The sequence below is a fragment of the Cryptomeria japonica genome, chromosome 11 (assembly GCF_030272615.1).
Source record: "Cryptomeria japonica chromosome 11, Sugi_1.0, whole genome shotgun sequence".
Classification (NCBI taxonomy): Eukaryota; Viridiplantae; Streptophyta; class Pinopsida; order Cupressales; family Cupressaceae; genus Cryptomeria; species Cryptomeria japonica.
In genome coordinates this window covers 342,296,321-342,322,191 of record NC_081415.1, presented here as the reverse complement: position 1 = coordinate 342,322,191, position 25,871 = coordinate 342,296,321, and the positions used below count along the sequence as shown (strand labels likewise).

General features: G+C 35.7%; 1 protein-coding gene across 2 annotated transcripts in view; it reads right to left on the bottom strand.

The window, feature by feature from the left end:
* The window catches only part of LOC131074819 (copper-transporting ATPase PAA1, chloroplastic), a 257,652-nt gene extending 232,212 nt beyond the window's left edge, over positions 1-25,440 (bottom strand). The window contains exons 1-2 of one of the 2 annotated variants that reach the window (XM_058011520.2): positions 24,839-25,440; positions 931-984 (exon numbers count right to left, since the gene is read on the bottom strand). In XM_058011520.2, coding sequence (XP_057867503.2) covers positions 931-984; positions 24,839-25,279 — 495 coding nt within the window. In that variant the 5' untranslated portion in view covers positions 25,280-25,440. Of the gene's footprint in view, positions 1-930; positions 985-3,224; positions 3,501-24,838 lie in introns of those variants that run through there. The other variant, XM_058011529.1, reaches the window with a different exon arrangement.
* Positions 25,441-25,871: the final 431 nt, after the last annotated feature.

Sequence of the window (25,871 nt, the reverse complement as noted above, 5' to 3'; positions counted from 1 at the left end):
GGTTAAAAGGACATCCAGACATGTTTCAACTTTCTACTGTGGTAGATTACCCTACACCCTAAGTCACAGAATACGGCGAATTTCAAGGATGGAGTTTGAATTTTTTCGAATTTCAATTTTTTTTTAAAATGCGTTCAAATTCGGTCATAAATTCGTACGCCCAGAACGTCGCTTTTTTTTTATTAAAACAAAAATGTAAAGAGCGTTCTGTTAAGGCTTTTTGAAAAGCATTTTGGGTTTTCATTGATTTTCGGCAGAATTTCTTTATAAAACGCTTCTCTCCGCCTCTGGAAACACACAACATAGATTTTCAGCAGATTTTCTTTAGGGCTTTTGAAGTTAGAGTGCATGAAGAGGCTGCGGAGTGTGTGATGAAGTTGCAGGGGAGTGCAAGGCTGAGTTAAACTGTTGCAAGGGCTTCTTTCTATTCTCCCATGGCTGCTGGGTCGCTGTCACTGCTGGGTTTAGGCTGAGTATTACATATATTTAAAAATAAACAAAATTATATTTAAAACTAATTTTGATATAAGGCGAATTTTATCCGATTTTTTTTTCGAATTTTTCCCTTGACGAATTTCATCCTAATTTCATGGCTGTCGAATTCGACTTTGATTTCGAACCTTGTGCAACTATACAAACAATGCCAAAATCCATAATATCATTAAAAACATAATCCATGATATCATTAAAAACATGAAAACAAAGCATAAAACTAGGCTTTGTCCAATCTACCTGTCAATCAGAAAGCAACACTTATAACTTTTTGTTTCAAATTTGCTGTGCTTTTTGTTCCAATCTACAATGTAACATGTCCCTCAACATATATTTGGGCATTAAGAGTCCTAAGCACCTTCAAGTTTTTCATATGCTTTTAACATAATACAATATATATACTAGTTAAGAACTTTCAGAAAGTAATAATGCATTTACCTGCTTTTCTAATATCTGCTTGACCGATGCTGCACAACCACCACAAGACATTCCCTAGTATGGAAGAAAATCATGTAAAATGCAACCAACAACATGATCAGTAGAAAGAAAAAGCTGTATTTCAAGTATCAAACTATCAACTCAAAAATCTTTTTATAAACTTTACTTTTGTTCCTTTCTAGAGGTCATGCACAAATATTACATGTTAACATGTGATGAACAAGCACATGAACAGGAGCAAAATTAGCTTAAAACTCTAGATAGCACTTTTAACCCATGTCACGTATTATTCATACAATTATACAGTACAGGATCAAACATTACTGTTAGTTAATTAATCCCCAAACAATCCTATGCCACAACGTTGTCATTTTGTGAAATTAGATCAAGATATTTATTACCACATCACATATTCCAACATCCAAACTCAAGTTTAGGTAGTTGGTCAAGTCCATGAAAGGAGGTTCCAATAAGCAAATCCTGATGTGCTGGTGGGTAAGAACCTAAAAATGTGCCCTTAGACAATGCCCTTTACATTCTACTTTCTTTTGATAGTGTAAAATAATTATATATTCAAAATATATAAAATTTACAAAAATACTTAGATAAGTGCTCTTAGTAAGAATCATTACAAGCACTTTTGGTGAGAGTGCCTAACAGCCATAAAAAACATTTGCACACATGAAAACCCTAATAACAATCGAAAGTGTACCAACTGGAAGGACATTTGAGCTGCATCTACATAAAAGAACTTGGAACTTTGAAAAGAAAACATGTATTTTTAGCACGATGAAAACCCTTAGCTTCATCTAATGTTCCTACTGAGAGAGCAGTGACACATCCCAATGTGATATTGAGGTAGTGTGTGGCCTCCATTATTCCAGGTCCAGCTAATAGCCCATTCACTTGGACCCACTGATTGTGCATGTCACGGCTCCATCTGAAACGTGACCCAATTGACATTATAACTCTGAGAATAGAGACCTTTTAAGTGTGTAGCAAATCTGGAAAGGCTAACTGTGTTCAGAGCCCTCCCTTCTTATTCTTTCAGTGCTGAGAATGAGCATGATAGTAGTTCGGTTAAGCATGTTTTGGTAACAATTGCAGAGGATAGCCCTTCCTCCTGCTTCTCAAGACAACCAAGCATGCTTTTTGGTTTCCTTTGATAGTTGGCAACTAAGTGAGCAGCAGATCAAAAAGTTGATGAGTATACCCTTGTTGAGAGATCTAGAGCTCAATGGATTATAAGAGACCATTAATTGCCTATTGGGATGTGCATCGTTATCTTCAACAAGTTTGAGATTGGGTGTTGGAATCGGAAGAGGAGTAGCATTGTCCTCAGGATTATCAACTTCATCAGTTAAACATTTAATATCCAGCAAATATAGATGTAGCTGGGTAGTGTAGATTGGTTCTTTTATCCAGAAACAAGGAGATGGGAATGCTAAAGTTTGTTCTGGTAGAAGAAAGAAGTGAAGGATTATAACTATTCCTAGTGACCAAGTCGGCAGCAGCAATTACTTTAATGGGAGGAACAGGAGTACAAATCATGTTAGTGTGAAACTGTGAATAGAAGAAAGTGCACATGAAATACTATTTTTACCTTTTGTAAGAGCATGAACAGAATGTCTGGAATCAATCATCATTCAAGAGCTAAGTTGCCAGTACGGGTACGGGTACGGGTATGTGGGTACAGTACCCCTGTACGGCAATTTTTTTGGGGGGGGTTTGGGTACGTCCATACAAAAAAAATAAAAAATCATAAATATACACATATATGCAACCTAAAAAGTAGAAAAAAAACTTAAATTTAGATTCTCAAATATCATCAATGATTAATTTAAAGTGAAAATGATTAATAATTATGAAAGTAAACATATAATGATATTAATATAGTTCCAAACTTTTAAATTACAAAATAATTAAAATATTTGTATTTATCTTAATAATAATACAAATTAAAACTGAATATTTAATTATTTAATTTTAATTTATATTATTATTAAATTCAATACAAATATTTTAATTATTTTGTAATTTAAAAGTTTGTAAAAATATCATTATAACATATATGATATATGTTTACTTAATGATCATGAATAATTTTATTTTTACTTTAAATTAAATTTAAATATTTAAGATTTATTATTATAGAAATATGAATCATTAAATGATAAAAATCTAAATTTAAACTTAATAAACTAATAAAATAAACAAACAAATAAAAATTTGTCTAAAACTATAATCATATCGTGTAGCAAAAATTTGAAACAAATTAAAAAATTGAAACTTACCTGGTCGTGGTCGCTCGTTCCTTGCCGTGGCTCAGCTCCCGTTCGCACAACTGTTCTTGCCGCAGAAGAAAAATGGCTTCTCTCACCGCAGCACAGGAGAAAGTGTGTCTGCGTCATGCCTTGTTCGCCCGCATCATGCTCAGTTTGTGCCCAAATTGTGCCCTTTCTTCTTGCTATCCGCTGCAACACAGGAGAAAACAAAAAAATGTGTTTTCTAGCTTTTCGTTTTAGCCTTTTAGGGTTTACACGACCCGTTTTCATTCCGAAAATTGGAAAAAAAACATTCAAAAATCATGTCTGACTTTGATTCGTAAAAAAAACGTGACGGATTCATGGTTGAAAACGCAGAAGGGTTTAAGGAGGAAAATGAAAGAACCCTATCCGAATCCACAGGGAATCCAAAATGATTCAAAATCTAAAACATATCGTACCCGGATACGGCATACATCTTGGACGAATCGGTAACCTAGTTCCAGAGTGAGCAACTTGGCAAAGGAAAGTTATTCTCCTTCTCAATCTTCATCTAGGATGATGATAACAACTTCCATATCGAAATTGCAGGCTTCCTTGGTGTTAGGAGCCATCTTCTTTGATCTTTCCTCTTCCTATTGTATGTTTTCAAAGGTTGATGACTAGCCCTCAAGCATTTCCAGTTGCAGCAAGGGAAGCTGACCTTTATAGATTTTTACAATACCCAATGGTTTCTTATCATGGTCATGATCTTCTTGACTTGCAGCACCAAATGGTGATGTCAATATGAATCCTCTCTTGAACTTACAAAGTAAATGCAAAGTATTTCTTTAAGCTATTCACTAAGAGTGTTGTAAAGGATCTGTATGCTGTCAGGGTTCTAAATTGAAGTGGGAAGATTAGGAGATGGCATCAAAGAAGTGTGTCTACTTATATCCTTTCCCAAACTAACCTAAAAGATCCAAAGCTCACTCTCTATATTTTAAATTAGGATCCAATATCTATGGTAGCAGACAGCAAGAGGTCATTGGTACAACAGTCAATGTGAAAGGGACAATGACACTTCTTTAAAAAGGATGTCTCTGACAGAGAGATTTTCTCATTTCTTCCTTCGAACTATTCAAACACCGGAACTCTCTCTTAACCATAAGGCTTTTGTGATTGAAAGGATTAATTGCATTTGCTGAGCCACCACATCAACTAGAAAGCACATAAATACACTCAGGCAAAGCAGAAATTGGTTTGTTTCCAGCAATCGGCCAACTTTTTCCACCTTTCAGACAATAAATCTTTGACAATTTTTGTATAGAATTTGACCCATGCAGATCATGTTTGTCTTCTGGGTTAGTAAGAGATAAATGAAAAAGTGTAGAGGTTTTGGGTTTATTTGCAGTTTTGGCTGAAGACTGGTACTAGCAGTAGGTCATTTTTTTTTTAAAAAGAGATGGGTACTTGGAGATGCCAAAATATATATATATAACTTGCTAAAAATTAAAAAGTTGAAATATACAAATAAAAAATATTTTGCTAAAAATTAAAAAGTTGAAATATACAAATAAAAAATATTTTGCTAAAAATTAAAAAGTTGAAATATACAAATAAAAAATATTTTGCTAAAAATTAAAAAGTTGAAATATACAAATAAAAAATATTTTGCTAAAAATTAAAAAGTTGAAATATATTAATATTTTTGCTGTATAACTTAATTTTACTAAATCATTATATTAATATTACTAACACAACTTTTAAAAATTAGAAGTTAAAAAACTCAAAAAAAAAGATTATTATTTATAAAATATTAAAATTTAAAATTTAAAAATGATAATGTGCATTCAAGGGTTAGTAACTCATAGAAATGTTGGAAGGAAAGGTAGCTGGAAAGCACCGGTCTAAGGTATTAAACCACATTTTGGCAATGGTTCACATGGTAACCCGCGATCCCCCTGTATTGACCTCAACTTTCTCCTAAAAAGACATCCCTCCACCATGCCTCTTCCACAATGGTTGTATATAGTTGCCCTCCACGACCCTCGCTTTTCTCCTCCTCTCCATCTCTCTTTTCCCAAATTGTCCCCACCTCACCCCTACCCAAAAGATTACAAGTCTCATAGGGTAACCTTTAGTCAACAATTAAGTATGATGCAACAATTCTAATAAATCCCAACACTACGTTGCAAGCAACATCAAAGCCGCTTCAAAACCGATTAAGATACAATTCAACCCAAAGGCATAGGCAACACATCATTAAAACATGATTCCTAAAGTCCAAATTTAAATAATACAAATGACACCTAATAGCAATAATTATCACATCTCTACAGCCTCAATGGAGTTCAAATGGGAAACTCATGAAAAAAGGGCCAAAATCATGAATAAAGAAGTGAGATATTATACACAAACCTGAAGTCATAGCTTCCAAACAGTGCAAAAACGCTTGCAAAAAAGTAATGAAACAAAAACAAAGGGGCTACAAATAGAAGTGACTATTTCTAAACAAGAGATCAGGAACCTGAAAGAGAATTTGGATATGTAATGCCCCTACTGAAAATCCGTGCGATTTTTTTCAAAAAGGGTAAATTAATAATAAACTAAAATTAAAATTAAAGTTAAGCAAGGAGAAGGAAGAATATATGAATCGAATACATCTTTTATTATTTGATTATTACTCTTTTGGAGCATGGAACTGCGGTTCAATCTGACCTAAGGACAATACCCCTTAAGGTTTGGAATTAGAGAATGGAATCCCTCTAAATTCCATTACTGAATTAGAGGATGAAAACTCCTACTATAGAGATATGGGGCAATCTCACCCAAAGATTGCATGGAAGTTTCATGTTTTAGACAGTTAGAATTGCTGTCAATAACTAGCATATAGTTTTGGGGACATATCAAATACATTAGAGTTGATTGTAATTCAATGCAGATTTAAAGTTAACTTATTAGCTTCCGCTGAAGATAAGTCTAAATTCTAGATATAATATCTAATAAAGAATCAAACACATTAACTAAAATTTCTGAATCGATTTCATCCAGAAGCAATAAATATTAATTGTCAATTTATGATTTGAGTACAGATTATTATAATTGTGTAATGTCCCCTTTTCAATTAGGATTTAATAATAAAATTATAAATGTAAAAGAATAAAATTAAACATAATCATAACTAAAATTTAGTTAAGTTTAATGAATGGTCAAAAGGCATAAGATGAAAAGTTGTGACTCCCTCAAACATGAGATATAAAAGGGAGAAGAGAACTTCATTTGAAAGGGGGATAATTTGGGGGAATCAGAAGTGCAGATCTGATTGTGAAAGGTTGTGTCCCTTTCAAAAGGCAGAAGTAATGAAGAGTTGCACTCTTTCAAAGGGTGCTAATGGTGAAAGGGTGTGTCTCAAAGGGCATCCATAATGAAGAGGTGTGATCTCTCCCTCACATTGAGTGATATAAAGGAAAAGAATCAAAAACATCCGGTGACATGACAATCGATGAGATCATATCAGAACTATAATTAAGTTACAGGAATTCACAGCCTCCTAGTAGGGGAAATTATAGTGGTAGCACATGCCCATTCCACCATAAGTCTTATCCATTGCCTTTGTATGATGTAACATATGCCCATTCCACCTTAGGCCTTATCCATTTCCTAGGTATGACGTAGCACATGCCCTTTCCACCGCAAGTCTTCATATAATATCTTCTCTTCATCTGGAGTAAATATTATATACTTGGTTGTCTTCTTCATTAACAATACACATAACGTCAGATCTCCTTTTGGCATTTACCTTAATTTAGTCCTGAGACAACAATTCCAACTTGGGATGAGAATGACCATACATTTTATAAATATAATTGTTTTTTAAATGAAGACATTTCATTATAATATTCAACTTAAAATTCTAAGGATAATTTAGAAAATAGAACTTATCTTGGTTTAGAGCCACAATATTTAGATAATTATATAACTGTTGGGTACTCGTTTTGATTTGAATGCTCAGTTATTCCACTTCTTCCAGTGATTTCTCCTCGAATGATCTTAATTATTTCTTCAATGGTCTTTAAACTTAATCAATATAAATGAATACTAAGTGAATAATATGTCTTTAAACTTTACCTTTCACTCAAAAGGGTCTAGACTGAAAGATAGCTGTCTCTGATGTAGTCTTTGGTAAATATGCTGACGATGATATTCTGATCTGCAACTTGCTCCAATTGCTCTTCCAAGTGTGATGATAAATTATAAAATGAACTCATTGCCACTGTTGCTATGTCTGATAGAATCAATGATATCTGTAAATCTGAAAACGCTGCTGTTCCTGATTTACCTTTTTACCCTGCAGGATGGTAGGATCATGCTCTGATACCACTATAGTTTCCCCTACTAGGAGGCTGCGAATTCCTGTAACTTAATAATAGTTCTGATATGATCTGATCGATCGTCATGTCACTGGATGTTTTTTATTCTTTTCCTTTATATCTCTCAATGTGAGGGAGAGGTCACACCTCTTCATTATGGATGCCCTTTGGCAAGAGACACACCCTTTCACCATTAGCACCCTTTGACAGAGTGCAACTCTTCATTACTTCTGCCCTTTAAAAGGGACACAACCTTTCACAATCAGATCTGCACTTCTGATTTAAATCAGATCTGCACTACTGACTCCCCCAAATTATCACCCTTTCAAATGAAGTTCTCTTCTCCCTTTTATATCTCATGTTTGAGGGAGTCACAACTTTTCATCTTATGCCTTTTGACCATTCATTAAACTTAACTAAAATTTAGTTATGGTTATGTTTGATTTTATTCTTTTATATTTATAATTTTATTATTATTGTTTATTATTAAATCCTAATTTGAAAAGAGGACATTACAAATTGTGTGCTTGGGGTTTGATATATGAAAATTTCTAAATCCACTAAATTTTTATTGAGAGCAAGGCCCACGATGCCCAAAACAAGCTTAGTGAGGTAGGCAATAAAATCATCGAGCTACAAACAAGACTAGAAGAGGTGAAGAAGGTCAAAGCTTAAAAAAAAAATGGCTATCTCCACTAACTCATTAGGAAGGTCTACAAATCTTATTGGGACGGGATCAATAATGTCATAACTAGCATAAAAGGGGCCTTGAGATTTATTAAGTGGACTATAGAATAGACTGATAAGGTCAAACAACAATGACTCACAATATTCTCCTAAGCATATGTTCACAGATATGTCAAGATAGCGGTGGGTTGGCTTGTGGTTCTTTATCAGAGACATCATTAAGAATCCTTCCTATTATCACCTTCATATCAACAAATGTGTCCTCTTTTCTACTTGGTCCTCTCTCTCACCCTCTTTTTCCTTTTGGCTGACATGTTGATAATGTTGAGATTTGTCTTTAGGGTTCAAATTCATATTATTCATTCTCCTTCGAAAATTTTGGGTCAATGGTGCCAGCAAAAACTAAGATTTGGCTTTAGAGTTCAAAGCCATTTTTATAGGTTCCTCTTTTTCATTTCTCATAAATAGAAGATATATCATTCGCTTTGCTTGTGCATATACATCTAAGAAAAAGAGGGTTTAGGATTAAGAGAAGATTGCATCAAGGAAGACAAGTCAATATAAAAGTCTTTAAGATTTCAAGGATAAAGGTTGTACCAACAAGGTTTGCCAAGTCCTTGGAGTCCCCCGACTTTGGTATACTTCTTCTATCAATCGTACCTTTATCGTCAACCATCTCTAACACAGTGTTGTGGGCACCAAGGGGGAGATGAATACATCAATAAGTTGATCCCAGGTAAATATCCCAAACCCCAACCTCTTTATTTTAAAAATTTTGTTTATACCGTGAATATTATGTGGTTCATGCATTTGGTAGCATATTATTGCCCATAGCAGATAAATCATTTGGTCAAAGAATCGGCAAACCAAAAGTATAAGTTTATTGAAAAAATTGGAATCTAAAAAAACCATAAAATATTGTAGAAAAATAGACAAAATGTCAAAAACTACTTTTTTAAAAACTTAAGGGCATTTCCATTGCATAGATATATAGAGAGCAAATAAAATAGAGTTTAACCCATGAATTGTAGAATATAGATTTTTGTTGTTTATTTTCATATTGCTGACTATATAGACAAATGTTCAGTTAACTTTTTAAAAGGGCAGTCACCAAATGCACCAAATAGTTGTCTAAGTCTGAGATGAAATATTAGCTAAGTCTATGAAGTGACTGAGATCAAAATTCATCAGACAGTGATCCAGCTACTGTAAGGAATTTAGTAAAAGTGGAAGTCAATTTGAAGTGATCCAGGACTTTCATTGTGATTGACGCAAGGAGATCTCTAGGGGTACTTCAATATTTGAGAAAGCTTATCAAATCATATTCCACAATTGCAATGCTTCATATTCCCTAAAGGCAATTGGTAAGTCCTTTCTATGGGGTAGAATTCAACAAAAGGCATTTTGTTTAGTTGAAGTAAAAGATTGGCAAGCCATTGGTTTTGGCCCTTGGGCCTTTGGCAATACCTAGCTTGCAACTACTATTTTAGGTGGAGACAAATGTTAATGATTCTGTTGGAGGCTGTTTTATTACAAGTATGTAAGCTTGTTTGTTGTCATTCAGATTTATTTCATAGAGCACTTTGGGTTTATTGCTCATATAATGAATCGTATGTCTTTATCTGAGCAAAAATTAAATATATCAATTATAAATTATAAATCATATATCTATATCTATAGCTATATATATTATATATGTCTTCGGACGTTTAGTGTCGTGGTAGAAACACCTAGTTGGTGAGGTGGCCACCAAGGTTCAAACCCCCGTTGGGCAATTGAGCTTGTAGGCCTTGTGCCTTTGCTGGGTAATCGAGCTCGCGGGATTGAACAAGTGAAGTGTGGGGAATTATGATCCCCCAAAAATGACCTCGTGGGAAGAGATCCTCCATTAGTGGTCTCTTTGGGTTTGGAACAGGCTAAAAACCCGAGTTTCCTCAATCAAAAAAATACATATATTATATATTATATTAAAAATTAAATATGTGCACTATAAATTTTACATTATTTTAATTTATAGTTTATTATATAACTATCAATATATATTAATAGTTTATGATAGTGTAAATTTTAAAACTACTTTATAGAATTAAATATAAACTCATAATAGTTATAATTTTAGTGTATGATATTAAGTATATACTTGTTTGCATCAAAATGTGCAGAGAGCTTGAGTCATATCAAAGTTGCGATTTAGAAAAGATTTGCCAACTACTTCGACGCTATCTCACAAGCCCCCCACGATTTAGGATGATTAAGGCCCTAATGACCGCCACTACTCCTCCCGCTCCCACGAACACTCTTTATTGATTGGCAAATTAAAAGTTGATTTTTTCCTTACAAAATCCACAAGATTCACTAGAGATTTCCTCACCAAACTTTTGTCCTTGTCCATGTAGTATTAGCGCCTCATTTTCCTTGATTCATTCATCCTAGTGCTCATCATTTTGGAAATTCCTTACACTTGCAATTTTAGCACTCATCCTCTCTTGTTCGCCCTTTGGAAATTCCTTGAGGTGGTCAATTTAGCGCTCACATGTCTTGCTCCTCATTTTGAAATTCCATGGCAACCTTGTTTTAGCACTCTATAGTCCTGCATTCACCTTCCCTAGCGCCTAGATGATAGGGATTATTGCTTTAGAAGTTTTACATTGTTTGATCAATTCCTAGTTCAAGTGGGGGGTGCACACAAGGAATTCCTTGAGGTAGTGTTTCTGGCGCTTATCATTTCCGGACTACATATCCCATGGGACCTATAATCCGGATCAATATTCCAGAACCACCTTGCTTTGGCGCCCTACATTCCATATATGATAAGCCCTAGCGCTCACTTATCCTTGGAAAACTTGTTTTAACACTCTAATCCAAGAGACTCATGTTTTAGCGCCCTCGATTCCATGAAGTCCAAGCTTTAGAGCCCTATTATCCAAGGGCCCTTGTTTTGGCACTCACATCTTGTCCTTAATGATCCTTTAGCTTTGCTAGAGTAGAGTTTGTCGAGGTCAGCTTAGAAGGTGGGGACCTAAATTGCAAAATGTGTGTAAGATTAGGGCCAAACCTAATTTGTACCAGACCTTAAAAAGAATTTTTTTTTAAGATCCTGAAGTGCAGATCTGAATTTGCAGGGCAGACCAGAAATAACATTAAATGCAGTGCTGATTATGTGTTGCGGATTGGACATTGAACTCATTTATATACCCTTTCAAGGGTGCATCAACATGCCAGCCGACCTAGATATAAAAATATAAAATTCCCTCCGAAATGTATATCAAAACATGTGTGAATATGGTTGAAAACGTGTGGGAGGTTTAAATCTCCTTAAGGTCGACTGGAGTATTCGCCTTGCATGGTGTATTGAATGAGATCAAGGCATGAGAGAGCAATATTGAAACATGTATACCCTAATAAGGCCAGCTTGCCTTTATCGCCCTTTAAATGTAAGGTTTCAAAGCAAATCAAAAATCAAAAAAAAAAGGTAAGGGCCAACCCCCTTGAGGGATAATTGCAATCCATATAAATGCAAGGTGAATAATCATTCGATTCTCATTTATTCAAAACAATTAAGTCAGATTTAAGGAGCAAAGCAGACCTGTGAATTTCAACCTATAGCAAACAAGGTTAAATTCAATCATCATTCCCAGCAAGAAGTTCAAAATCTGATGAAGTATTCACGAAGGAGAAGGCCTTGAAGAACAAAACTGTAAAGAGATAGCTGTTGGAAGAGAAATACCAAGCAGAATATGCCCAGTCTTGAGAAGATTTAACTATTAATCAGACAATTTTAAATATGAAAAGAGCATCATTCTCAGAAATTTCTGATTTTTAAACAATTTCCAGAATTTTCAAACAAAGTTCCAGATTTTGAAGGGCGTTGTGAAGCGAATTTTGTGCATTGTCTTGTATTTTGCTTACTGCGGATTTCATTCATAATCAAGATTTAAATGTTTTCTTTTGTCTTTTTCAGGTTTGAAGCACAGGGAGGCGAATCAAGGATGAAGGACTCAACCATGACAAAGGACTTTCAAGACAAGAAGGATATCTTCACCACGTGACAAGATCAAGGTTAAAGACAACAAAAAGAACAATCGAAGAGATGAAAGAACAACCATGCGGATGAAGGATTCAATTGTACAAGACAAGATCCACATTTCACAATGCAACTACAATATGTGGGATCAAAGTTCCACACTTCATCATGATGTCCACAAACACCTCAAAAACGTGAAAAGGATATTAGGACAACATTACTATACAAGGAAAGCTTTTACATTGCCCTTGGATTCCCCTTGAAAATCCAAGATCAACATGAGGACTTTGCTATATGGGTTACACTACGAAAGACAAGAGCATCGATCAAGGAAGAATTTCATGATTTTAAGGATGAAGATTATCTCAAGACATGAAGGAGACTCCACAAATACAACAATGCAAAGATAAGGAAAACATTCACCATACAACAAGGAATCCAAGATGATGATAAACGAGGACAATTGTAACATGAAGTCAAGAACTACACCAAAGAACTCAACAAAACAAGGATGGTGCAAGACAATGTCAAGGAAATTCCAAGACAAGGTCTGCATTCCAAGGATAGAGGTGCTTTCCCAAATATGAAAATGAAATGCACAAGGAGGATCAAGGAAAGAAGATAGTTTCACAAGAGTTAATCAAAGTTAGAGACTTGATCATCAAGATGATGCAATTTGGTAATATAAATCATCAAAATTAATCAAAGGATAGAAAACTTTTAGTATCAAGAGATATTGCTAGGGTTATGTGCAAGCTAAGGTGACGCCCGATCATCATCGACCAATCACGTGATGCCAAGTCAGCATGTCTAGGTGCATTGAACCTAACTCATCAAAGGTGGAGCAAGTCACATGTAGCTCTATATCAAATATTATCCAATGTATAATTTCATTTCTCATTGGTCCACATTCAAAGGAAGGACACGTGTCCAAAGTTGTGTAATCATATCATTGCTCAAAAGTAATTGTAAGTGGTGGTAGTTACAAATGCCCCGCATTAGGGTTTTGTTGTCCAAATCTTGGCCATTGATTTCAAATCAATCTTGGCCCTTCTTTTGTAATTCAAAGTCTATATAAGGCTTTGTCTTTAGAAATTGTTGCCAAAGCTATGATTGGAATAAACATATGATTTCATTGAAGATGTGGTGGATTTTGTGTGTTGTTTTAACTTTTGACATATTGCATGGTTTCTACTTCTCAAGTTTTAGATTTGTTTACACGGAGTTGATTAGTTGAATGGAAGATCTTATTGTTGATCAATGGTGAAGACTATATGTTCATACCATTTGGAATTTGTTGGTTGCAAGTTGCAATGCATGGTTAGACTGAACTTAATTGAAAGCTTAACTTAAATTGCTCTATGCTCATTGTTCATGGTGTTGATGTCCATATGTGATATGAAAATCATTCGCTTAACCTTAGGAGATGCACCATCTTTGTGTAGTTGTTTCCACATGGTGAAGCAAAGCTTGGTTTGGTTTCACTAAGTCGGCAATCATTTCTTGCATTATTAGGTGTTAGCTTAGATTGCCTTAACCTTTCATTTTTGTCTTCTATTTTCCAAGTTAGTTAAGTGTTCCACGTTCCAGCAAAACATAAGTCCCTTTTTGTTAACCAGCATATCATATCATATACACTGAGTCTATCCATAATTTAAAGTCGATTGTTCGCATTGTAAACCTTGGGGTCACCTTGTTTGATCACAAAGCTCAGCATTCAAGGTTTCCTTGTTCAAGAGAGGATAAAATATTTAGTATTTTATTCTGTGTTCCAAGTGTCATAAAAAACACATCAAGTACATAAATTAATGAGCATATGTCAAACCCATTAGAAGCACTACCATCAAGTGTTTTATAATGATATGTCAAAGCAATAAAACTCCAAAATAAGTGGAATAACATGGAATAACTAGCTCATCTGTGAATCAATAGTAGAATAACTTATTATGAAGAAATATATTGCTGTTGCAAACTGGATCACACCCTTTGTTGCTATGATAACAGACCTAAATAATGCTGGAACGCTCAGAAATCTCTTGAAAGGAAGTAATCCAGCACACCCACTTGCAACTACTGGAAGAACACTTCAAAACTCCATCAAATACACCAAAGAAATACTAATGCAGATGTCTCGTCAATCTTATAACTAATTTCAAGTCTAAACTGATCTGCACCAACATTCAATGCTGCTGTTATTGCAGGGACAGCAGGTACATATCATCATGAAACTCCTCATATAGTGATTTTCCCATCAAACTATGCCTTGGAATCAACAACCACTTGCCAAGCGCCTCAGGGCAAGGAGAAATCTGCAAAAAAAGGAAGCTGTTTCACCCTCTTCATTCACATGCCCCAATCATGACACAAATGGCCTCCTTGAGAGGGGTACGATCCCCACAAACTTCAATCTGCACCTTTTAAAATTGTACATCCAGCATAATCAACACCATTAGCAACAAAAAACAGCAAAGAAAGGTAAGAATGATGCCCACAATTGGACTCCAGAGATGTACGACTTGGTTAGGAATAGTAAGTCTGTCAAGATGTACAGCCAACTCAAGAATCTCCCACTTTGCTGCTACAAATTGAGACACAACAACAAATGTCAAACAACAACAACAACATCAAAAATAATCATCTTCAAATCCAAACTGAAGAAGCTTCACTATTCACACAATCATGGCTCCTGGATGAAACCATCATGACCAGCTCGAGGGGTTTTTTCAACCCTGGAACCAACAATTTCTAGAGGGTTTTTGCTCTCAAGAAATTTTGGAAGAACTCAAGTTCTCTCCAACAGCAAAAGTAGATAGCGTTTCATAGCTAACCTTGCAAATGAGCTCTCAACCTTTTTTATAACTTGTCTAGAGGAAAAATAACAATAATTTAATTCTAATATTTCTTTTAACCTTCACAAAGACCTTTTTGAAAAATAATAATAATTTATCATGTGCAAAAGGTCCCTTTCCTAGGCGTCCAGCTTGACGCACAATTAAAACACCTTTTTAACAAATTATTACACTAAATTGTCATTTTAACGTTTTCAACATTAGAAAACTTAAGTGAATAATTATTTATAAACTTAATAGTTTACACGAATTGCATAAAGTATCCAAATGACATAATTATGCAATTCTGATCATACCACGATCATAATGGAGTCATAGGACGATGAACCAAAGAGTTTGGAGAACTCTCAAAAGCCTAAAATTAATTCTGAAAGCAACACGAGAGTCACCGAGACCAGCTGAACTCACTACCATGGGTCCATGAACAACAACTCTATAACATTGATCTTGTGCTCTCCAAGAACTTTGGAGTTCTCCCTTACTCACCAATTAGCCTTTGGGCGGACTTGAAAACTAGACTAATTGTTCACAAATCAATTTTGCTAGACTAATTGTTCACAAATTGAGACATTACACAAGGGCAGATTTTTCCATTCTTTTCTTTTTAATGAGAGAGATAATAACCTTCGGTAAGTTTATCAACCTAAATATTCTTAAAGATAAAACAAAATCATAGATTTTACCACTACTGTCAAAGTCTCAATTGGTGCCAGCACTTTTGCATTATATTCCAACTAGTAGCAACAGTGCCAAATCCTTGTGTTGCTATAGCACCCACTGGTATGACACCAACCAGCACTAGCTACCAGTTATGAAGTGCTCATATGTTCTTGGCATTGGGCATGGGGAAAGGAATTAATCTATGAGCAGAAAATCGGACGCATTTTAATTTGTCTTACTCTTATCTTCTTCACAACTTGCCATGTACAGTGCTTTCAGTTGAATATTATTCGTATTTGAGTTTTTATTGTTCTCTGATGTAAATCAGTTCATGTTAACATTACACTCGGATTGTTCTTAGAATCTTAAGAAACAAGAACATAAATTTGCTTCTGGCATAACATAATGAATTTGAAGCAGCTTTACTATGTTTTCTTCCAGATTGCACTTGCGATATGAATTCCGGTCAGCAGAGGGACTAAATAAGATATTGAGAAAGACAAAAATTATATTATCAAAAATTAGATGTAAATTTTACAATAGCATGTATTTTTCTTATTACGAGCAACTGAGTATGAATGAGATGAATATTTAGTTTTTATAAATCAATATTATATATATTAGCAATCCATGAATTACTCCTTAAATATTTATATTAAATATCAGTTAAAAAATTTAAACTTCGATCTGTAATAAAAATCCAATGATTTCAATTATGAGGAACTGCTAAGAGATATACACTAGAGTTTTATTATTGTGTACCGAGGATCGGAAAGCGCTCAGAATCTACGCAGGAGGAGACCACGAACCAGGGGCAATTAGTATTGTAACTCTTGCGACATCAACATTAGACCAAGGCGATTTTGATTTGTGTTGCACCATCGGTGAATTTGACAGAGTTCTTTCATTATTAATCACGATTGTGATCATGATCAAACAATAATAGTTTGCGCAAATACAAGTTGGTAGAGAGTGCAATCCGAGGGCATCGCAGCGGGGAAAATGTCTGGCCGAGGGCATCGCAGGCCTCCTTCTACATTCATCATGCCCTGGTTTAGGTCTGCAAAGGCGAATTCATATATAGCGATCTCTATCCAAGCAAGAACAAGGTCTGTGAAAGGGTGATTCTGATTTGGAATACAGCGAACTCTTTCCTTGACTAAATGCGACTTTGATTGAGATTACGGCAAGGTCATTAAGGGAGCAAAGTTGATAATGATATACAAAGAATTGGTCCTCTGTTCACAGCGAAATCTACACCAGGTACAGCGATCCAAATTTGACATTGCTGGTCATAACGAATTCCCACAGTGAGAAGCGAATCTGATTTGGATACAGCGAATTGATCGTTTTCTACAACGATTTTGTCTCCAAGCATAGCGATCTTAATTCTGAATATTGCCAAAATCATTGTTGCAAACCTCAATGATGTAAAGGGATCAGAAATCATAGGTTCAGTAGAAATTTAATACAGTGATCAGACATGGCTGATAGAGGACATTTGGGTTCATGGGTGGATGTGGGTTGGGAAGACCCGCCTCACGGTCCGCAGTGGGTCTACACGAACGGCAGATGGAAGGACATGGCGATACAGGTAAACCAGCGGAAATAACAAGGTTTTTCAGCCAGCTTCAAAATACTTTCAAGGCTTCTTTGGGAACAGATGTAGTGTGACATGGAGGCAGAATAACAATGGAAGGAGATTCACTCAAGGGCGTTTTAATAATGGTGCGAATCAAGGGAATTCTGAGAAGCAATTCAAGGGCTTTTCAAAGAAATGGTCTTTGGATCTGGGCAATCAGTGAACGTTTGCTAGGGTTGTTGGCTTGGCAAATAAGGAGACTGCGGCTAGGGTTTCTGTTTCTTCACAGCAGGTGGGAAATAAGGTAAATGTGAACCTCAAGGAAGCTAGTCCGGAAAAGGCAAGTAAGATACCTTCTGATCCTATTCTGCCGGGGGTTTCTTCATCACAGGTTTGGGCTCCTATCCCTTGTATTGATCTTTTAGGTTCCTATGTCGATAAGAAAGCGAATTGTTTGCATACGAATGCTATTTCTGGGGAAATTTGGGGTGATCAAATTAGTTTGTTAAAGCTTTATCATAAATTGCAGAAAAGATAGGGGGATATGCATTATTTTCAATTATTGTCTGCGAATGCTTTTATTATTGTCTTTGATTCTCCTTCTTTCAAAAATGAGGTATTAAGAACTTCGCATCATTGGTTTGGAAAACATTTAATTTCAATTGCGGCTTGGAAACCTTTTTTTGTTCCTTCTTGGTCTAGTTCGAAACTTATTCCTTTCTGGTTTGGTTTACCTAAAATTCCTTTTGAATTTATGGATCCAGATGTTCTTGAGAAAATTGGAAATACTATTGGAACTTTTTTATCATCTAAAATGGACTTTGTGGAGGGGGAGGTTTTGGTAAAAATTTGTGTTCTTATTAACCCTAACAATGTTTGCCCCCGTACTTGTAATATCAAGTCTCATGATGGTATTTGGCACCAGTCAATTGAGAAATTAGATACGGAGCTTCTTAAGTCTCCTTTACTTTTGGATGCTCCGTTACTTATGGATTTTAAGAAAAACCAGCAGGTTGTTGGCTTTGTCCCTAAATCCCTTAATAAAGATAGTTTGTCGGTGGGACCTTCGGTTGAAGGATGTGGAAATGTCTCTTCGCATAAATTGGTAGAAACAGGTCACATTAATCTTGAAAATAATCCATTGTGTCGTAGTTCTGGGAAACCAAATGATCACACTTCGGGTTCGGTCTCACTTTCGTCTTTACGGAAGTCATGTTCTAATAACAGGGATATAGTGGATGGTAATCCCCCCATGAATGGAGTAGATAATCCATTGATGATAGATTGCTCTAAGATGCCAAATAGTCACACAAAGGGTAAGGACGACAATTTGTCTTCATGCACTCAAAATGAGGTTTTGGATTTTTCAAAGAATGTGAATTTAGATAAAAATGCAGTGGTTGATATGGAAACTATTAAACAGGTACCTGCCATAGGTTTTCCTAATGATGCTTCTTTAGTTCAGGAAATTAAGAATTTGGTGTCTGATAATTCCCCTCTAAATGTTGAAATTAATATGGCTAATGAATCTTCCTTAGGGAATAGTAATCCGTCAGAGGCTGTCCCTGTTATTATGCCAGATGAGAATCTGGTTCAGCAAGTAAATGATATTTTTAACAATCATGCACATCAAATGGATGAGGGTATTACTGATAGAGTTGTTTGTTCAATTGAGAATGATTTGGGGGGTATAAACTCGACCCTTCCAATTTTTGCATCTGCTAATCCTTTTGCAGTTTTGGCTACAACAGAGTTGGGTTTTGAAGATAATCAATTTATCCTGGCTTCTCCAAAGTCATGCAAGAGTTTACCAATTGTCCAAACAACTCCGATTTTTTCACCATCGGTGGTTTCTCCTAGGAGAGGTAGGCCTCCAAATAATCTTAAGATTCAAATGGAAATTGACGCTGGTATTCAAAAGACTTTGTCCCTTTCCCTTGCTGGTGGGCAAGGGAGGCATTCAGTCTCTCTTGGTAGGCCTAAGAAAACATGCCTAACTCTTGTAAGTGTAAAAAGAAAGAGGAGTAAAAGATTTGTGACTAGTCCTCCTGTGACAAGACCAGGGGCTGTGAAACGTAATTTGCAAGGTTGCTTTGGGGAAAGCAAAAATTTTCCGATTAATGGGAAGAGGGGAGTTTCGGCCTCCCCTCGAGGACAATGAGAATTATTTCTTGGAATGTTAGGGGCTTAAATGCCCCTAACAAGAGACGCTTAATTAAGTCCCAGATGTACTTAATTAAGTGTGATATTTTTATATTGCAAGAAACAAAGTTGTCAAAGGAGTCTGCTGATTTGGTTTTTTCATCTTGGAGAAGGTGGAATTTTCTTTCTTCTCCGGCTTGTGGTGCTTCAGGGGGTTTGGCACTGCTTTGGAATAATTATAATATTGAGGTACAGTTAGTGACATCTGCTACAAATTGGATGTTGGCTTTGGTTATAAGCAAGATTTCGATGGTTAAATTCTGGCTTTTTAACATTTATGCTCCGTCAAGAATTCAAGGGAAGAGTAAGTTATGGGGTGAATTAAAGAGGATTTCTTCTCCCTTAAAACATGGTTCCTTTATTATCTTCGGGGGTGATTTTAATGCTATCACTGATTTAGATGAGAAAAGAGGAGGTGTTTTCCCTAATAAAAGGATTATGGATGACTTTGGGGATTTCATTTTTGATATGAGCCTTTTTGATTGTAAGTCTCAGAATGGGGTTTTCACATGGACAAACATGAGAAGGGATTTTTCTCAGATTGCTGAGAGATTAGATCGTTTTTTGTTATTTGAGAATTGGATTGATTCAGATTTTGAATTATTTTCCTCTATTCTACCGATCTCGGGTTCTGATCATTTTCCAATTTCCCTTTCAGTTATTGAGGATAGGAGTTCTTTTAAGTCTCCATTTAAATTTGAGCCCATGTGGTTTAGGGATTCTTCCTTTTTGCCTCTGCTTATGAAATGGTGGAATTCTGCTCTTTTTTGTTCTGGGTCTCGTATGTTTCAGATTGCTAAGAAGTTAAGTTATTTGAAATTGAATATTAGGGAATGGAATACCTCGCATTTTAAGAACATTTTTCAGGAGAAACAAAGGATTCAAGATATGATTGAGTGTCTTAATACTCATGTGCTTCAACATGGTATGGTGCCACAAGTTTTTGATGAATTGAAGTCACTAAAATTACAGCTTGAGGAGGTGTTAGCTAGAGAGGAAATCTATTGGAGACAGAAATCTAGAGAGTTATGGCTTTCAGATGGTGACAGGAACACTAAATTTTTTCATTCTTCAACTAAGATTAAAAGATGTAAGAATAGGATATCTTGTATTCAGTGTCAGAAATGGGAATTTATTGACAGAGCCAGAGGACATTGCTTCAGAGGCAGTTAGGTTTTTTAAGTCATTATTATCTTCGGAAAATGGAAATCTCAACAATGATATTATATCTAATATTCCTCCTTTAGTATCTTTGGAAGACAATAAGATGTTGATGTCTCCCTTTTCCTTAGAAGAAGTTAAGAGTGTTGTCTTTGCCATGAATCCGGATAAAGCTCCGGGACCAGATGGTTTTACTCCTTTATTTTTTCAAAAATGTTGGGGTTTTGTGGGAAATGATGTTTTATTGGCTCTCGAGGAAGCTAGGAGAAATAGGTCTATTTTAAAAGAACTTAATACTACAATGATTGCAATTATTCCTAAAAAAAAGGATACTAAGACTTTTGCTGACTTCCGCACCATTGCTTTATGTAACACTTTGTATAAGATATTTACGAAGGCAATTTCCCTTAGGTTGGCAAAAATTCTACCTAGGATCATTTCATTGGAGCAAGGTGGTTTTGTTCCCGGAAGGGAGACGACAAAGGGTGCAATTGTAGCACATGAGGTGTTGCATTCTATTTCCACCCAAAGAACCTCGGCCATGATACTTAAACTAGACATGACGAAGGCTTATGATAGAGTAGAGTGAGGGGGCTTTATGTGTTGTTCTTGAGAAGTTAGGTTTTTCCAAGGCTTGGGTCAAATGGATTCGTGCATGTATTTCTTCTGCAAGATTCTCGGTTTTAATTAATGGTTCTCCTTGTGGTTTTTTCACTTCCTCTAAGGGTTTGAGACAGGGAGATCCCCTTTCTCCCTTTTTGTTTATTCTCCTAGCTGAAACCTTTAGTTGGGCTATTAGGGCTGCTAAAGTGGGGGGGCTTTGGAAAGGTATAAGGATTCAGAATATTCCCCAGAGTATTTCTCATTGTCTCTTTGCAGATGATACTCTGTTATTTGGACATGCTTCGTTAGGTGAGGCAAATTTGATTAAAGGAATAATACAAAATTATGCATCATTTTCTGGTCAGAAAGTGAATGGTGATAAATCAAAGATTTTTTTCCTTAATACATCACAACTGGTTCAGCATAGGTTGCAATCCTTTTGGGGATTTGAGACTGGAAATCTTCCATGTACTTACCTTGGGATTCCTTTCTTTGTTAAACAGGATAAGATTGGTTTTTGGGATAAGATTATTTCGGTCATTTCTAAAAAAATTCTCTCATGGAATCATAGATGGTTAACTTTGGCAGGTAAAATTGTTCTCATCAAGTCTGTTTTGAATGTTGTTCCCATATATCTCATGTCTGTTTTGAAGTCTCCAAAAGCAGCTATTGTTAGTTTACAGGATACTCTTAGAGATTTTCTTTGGAACAATAATAAAGATGGCAAGAAGAAACTCCTTTTAGTTGCATGGGATAAGGTATGTTTGCCTAAGGAACTTGGGGGAACAGGAATTCGGAGTCTCGAGAATCAGAATTTAGCCTTAGGTGCTAAGTTGGTTTGGAAATTATATGACAAGCCTAGCTCCTTATGGGCACAAATTATGTTTGCCAAATATTTAAATAATGGACCGAGAGAGTACATTTTTAAAGTCTCAAATTTGCCTTTGGATTCTGCTATTTGGAATTTTCTTTGTAAATGTAGATCAGTTATTTTGCCTCATCTCTCATGGATTGTTCATAATGGTAGAAAGGTCAGATTCTGGGATGAAGTATGGAATGGACACACACCTTTGGTGAATATTAGGGATTGGTCTCCTCTGATCACTGTTCTTTCCTCCCTTTGGGGTGTTTTTGTAGCAGATTATTTTGAGATTATGACTAGTGGTCCCCTTAAGCTAGCTAGATGGAAGTCGATTGATTTCTTAGATGTTGATCAAAGCATGAAATTAGATTTTGAGAAGATTTTGGGGGATAGAATTGTATTTCTTTCTAATTATGAGGATGAACTTATTTGGACAAATAATATTTCTGGTAAGTACACTGTTAAAGATGGTTACAACTCTCTTGTGGTTGCTAAAGATTTATCATCTTGGCCTTATAAGTTGTTTTGGCATTCGGCTTGTCTTCCTAAAGCTGGAGCCTTTGCTTGGTTGGCAGTTCAGGACAAAGTCCTTATAGGTATGAGACTAGACAGGCTTGGTATTACTGCTGTTTTCCCTTGTGTCCTTTGTAACAAAAATTTGGAATCTTCTTCACACCTGTTCCTACATTGTGATTATGCTTATGAATGTTGGCAGTAGTTGTTTGAGAAGTTAAATATATCCTTTGTTATTGGTAAGGATCTTATTTCCCATTTTAGACCTTGGCCCTTTATGTTTGCCTCATCTTTTTATGCATGCCTTTGGATCATATCTCCATCTATTGTGATTTGGAATGTCTGGCTAGAGAGAAACAACAGGATATTTAAAAAAACACGGTCTCCTATGTCTGAGGTTCTATTAAAAATTGAGTCTTCAATCTCTGAGGTTGCTTTGTCGTTTATTTATAAGAATTTGGTAAATCTTACTTCTTTTTCGCACTGGGATAGTAGAGTTACTAGAGTTTGGAAGATGCTATCAGTTTTACCCTCTCATGGTTCAATTTTAAAAAAGAATGATGCAATAGGTAAGAGATGCTCTGCTAGATGGAAACCTCCTCCGCAAAGGCACTTTAAACTGAATTTTGATGGGGCCTCTCGTGGTAACCCTGGGCCGGCTGGGATAAGCATGGTAATTTATGATCACAATGCAAATTTTATTCGAGCTAAATGTCATGCTATTGGTTTTAAAACTAACAATTATGCGGAATTTCATGCTTTGTCTTTTGGTTTGGATATGGCAATCTCTTTGGGAATTAAGGACTTAATAATTGAAGGTGATTCTATGTTGATTATTCAATGTGTTATGAAAAATAAATCGAATTGTTGGAATTTGCAGTATATACTTGATCCCATTTTACAAAAATTAGAATTGTTTGAATCTTTCTTGGTATCCCATTGTTACAGAGAAGTTAATAAGATTGCGGATTATTTGGCAAATTTAGCCATTGATAGCAATGCCAATCAGCGAGAGGTGGGTTTTGAGGAAATTCCTTCTAGGGTATGGGAAGGTTTGCAGCAATAGTTATGTGATTTTCTTGAGTAATGTTGATGTAAAATTTTATGATGATAATTATTCTCGCTTTCCCCTTTCATTTCAAGTATTCATGTTCCTTGTCTAGAGGAGAGTTCGAGCTCATGGTATTTGATACAATAGTGTTTTTCCAAAGTTTTTTTGATACTTTCTTTTTTGGCAGGAAGGTTTTTGGCTCATGGGATCTGGCACAGGGCTTTGGAAAATTTTGTCTTCTTCCATTGATAGTAGATGTGGAATCTACATTTGAAAATTATCCGATGGGTTTTTTTGACAAATTGTCATATGGGCTCTATGCAAAACTGATATTATATGTGTTGTGACCGCATTTTGTATGTGGTTTTGGGCGAGGTGTATAAACTGATCCGTTAGATACTATAAGTTTATTTTATGAACTGTGACCGGAGATTTTCTTCCTAGGGTTCTTTCCTCTCGTATGCTCTTTGAATCCTGTGTAAAAATTAAAAAATATTAATAAAAAAGTTAAGTGGAATAATCCACTTTTATTGAAAAAAAAAAAAAAAAATCCAAATGATTTAACTATTTAAGCTCATCCCTTTAACTCATTTTCAAAATACTGCATTGATAATCTAACCAGCGTCTTAGCAAGCTGGAATATTTTATTGTTATTCTCTGTTCATTAGGACATTTTTGTGCTGAATTCTTATATTTGTAGCCTAAGGGTTATGTCCGAGAAATGCCCTGAGTATTAATCCTAGAAACAAAAGGCAAACGTTACACACAACTAGAACATACGATCCACCAAATATACAAGGCTTAAAATAATAATATTTCGTTTTTATTAAGAGTACATCGTTTCACACAATTGACAGACGAATTTGGGATTAACAAGTGTAATGAAATATAGTCCTTTTGAGAGTTGAAAATCTGCCATATCCCCCATATGCAGTCCACAACCGGACTTGTTTTACACTCTCACGCCTCAACATAGTCATTTGTGACCAGATTTTCAGAGACAAAAAATAAAGCTGTGCGTTTTATATCATTTTGAGTTTATGTGCATGACGCAGCAGTCGAAATAAAATCCTTTGGCGATTCAAAAGGAAAATTTACCCGGACATCCAGAATTATGACATGCGTGCCATTGTCAGGCTCTTTGCGCCCTGGACTTACTTCCCTCGCTCTGCCACCGCCGCCGCCGCCGCCTCCTCCTCTGTCTCCACCTTCACCTCCATTTCCGCCTCCACCAGTGATGACACTGGAAATGCACGCCGTCTTAAAAGCAAAAGGACGCCTTACTTGAGAGCGTGTTCCCATCACTGCACCAGTGAGGACAGGGTTAATGCAGCGCAGATGCAGATGCAGATGCTTCAACAAAGCTGGTGCACCCGCCATTGACATACGCCCCTGTATCTTACAAAGACCTTCCATTGTTCTTCTTCTCCCCTGAATTTGGCGAACGTATTGTATTGTTTTGTTCCATTTAACAAGGCAATCCATTGCAGCGAGCAGGAAGGTGGTCTCTCTATCTTTCCATTTCTGAATACTCAACATTCAATGCTTTTATCCGTGCGATGTCGTGTTTTGACTCTTGTGCTACCCATATACCCGTCCAGAGAAGAAAAAGTCCCGGCGAGTGGATTACACGGCTCTACTAACAAAAAGTGGCAGATGGGAAAATCTTGGGCCATTTTGTTAAGCATATCTACTAACAAAAAGTACCAGATGGAAAAAACTAGGGCCATTATGTTAAGCATATTTTTGTGTTAAATTTGGTTACTAAATTAATCGATAGGTTATTATAAGTGGGCCTTTTAGTCTAGAAATCTTGTTCAGCCTCGTGATAAATTGTCAGCCTCCGGTCACGTTTTCTTATTCATGACAATGACGTCTAGGTATGCACCAAATTGTGATACACGGCTATGACTGCAAGTAATAAAGGACGGTAAATAATTTTTTATTGCTGCTGTGTTCAGTCTGTCGCGTAGATGTCAGACACCTTATATTTATTGGGGTTATGTTTAACTGGGAAATTATTGCATACTCTTTAAAACGCTATATTAATGTTTATAATTTGATTAATTTATGTTATGAAATACATTAATTTGTATAGTTATTGTAGACACTAAATTAAATAAATATTTAA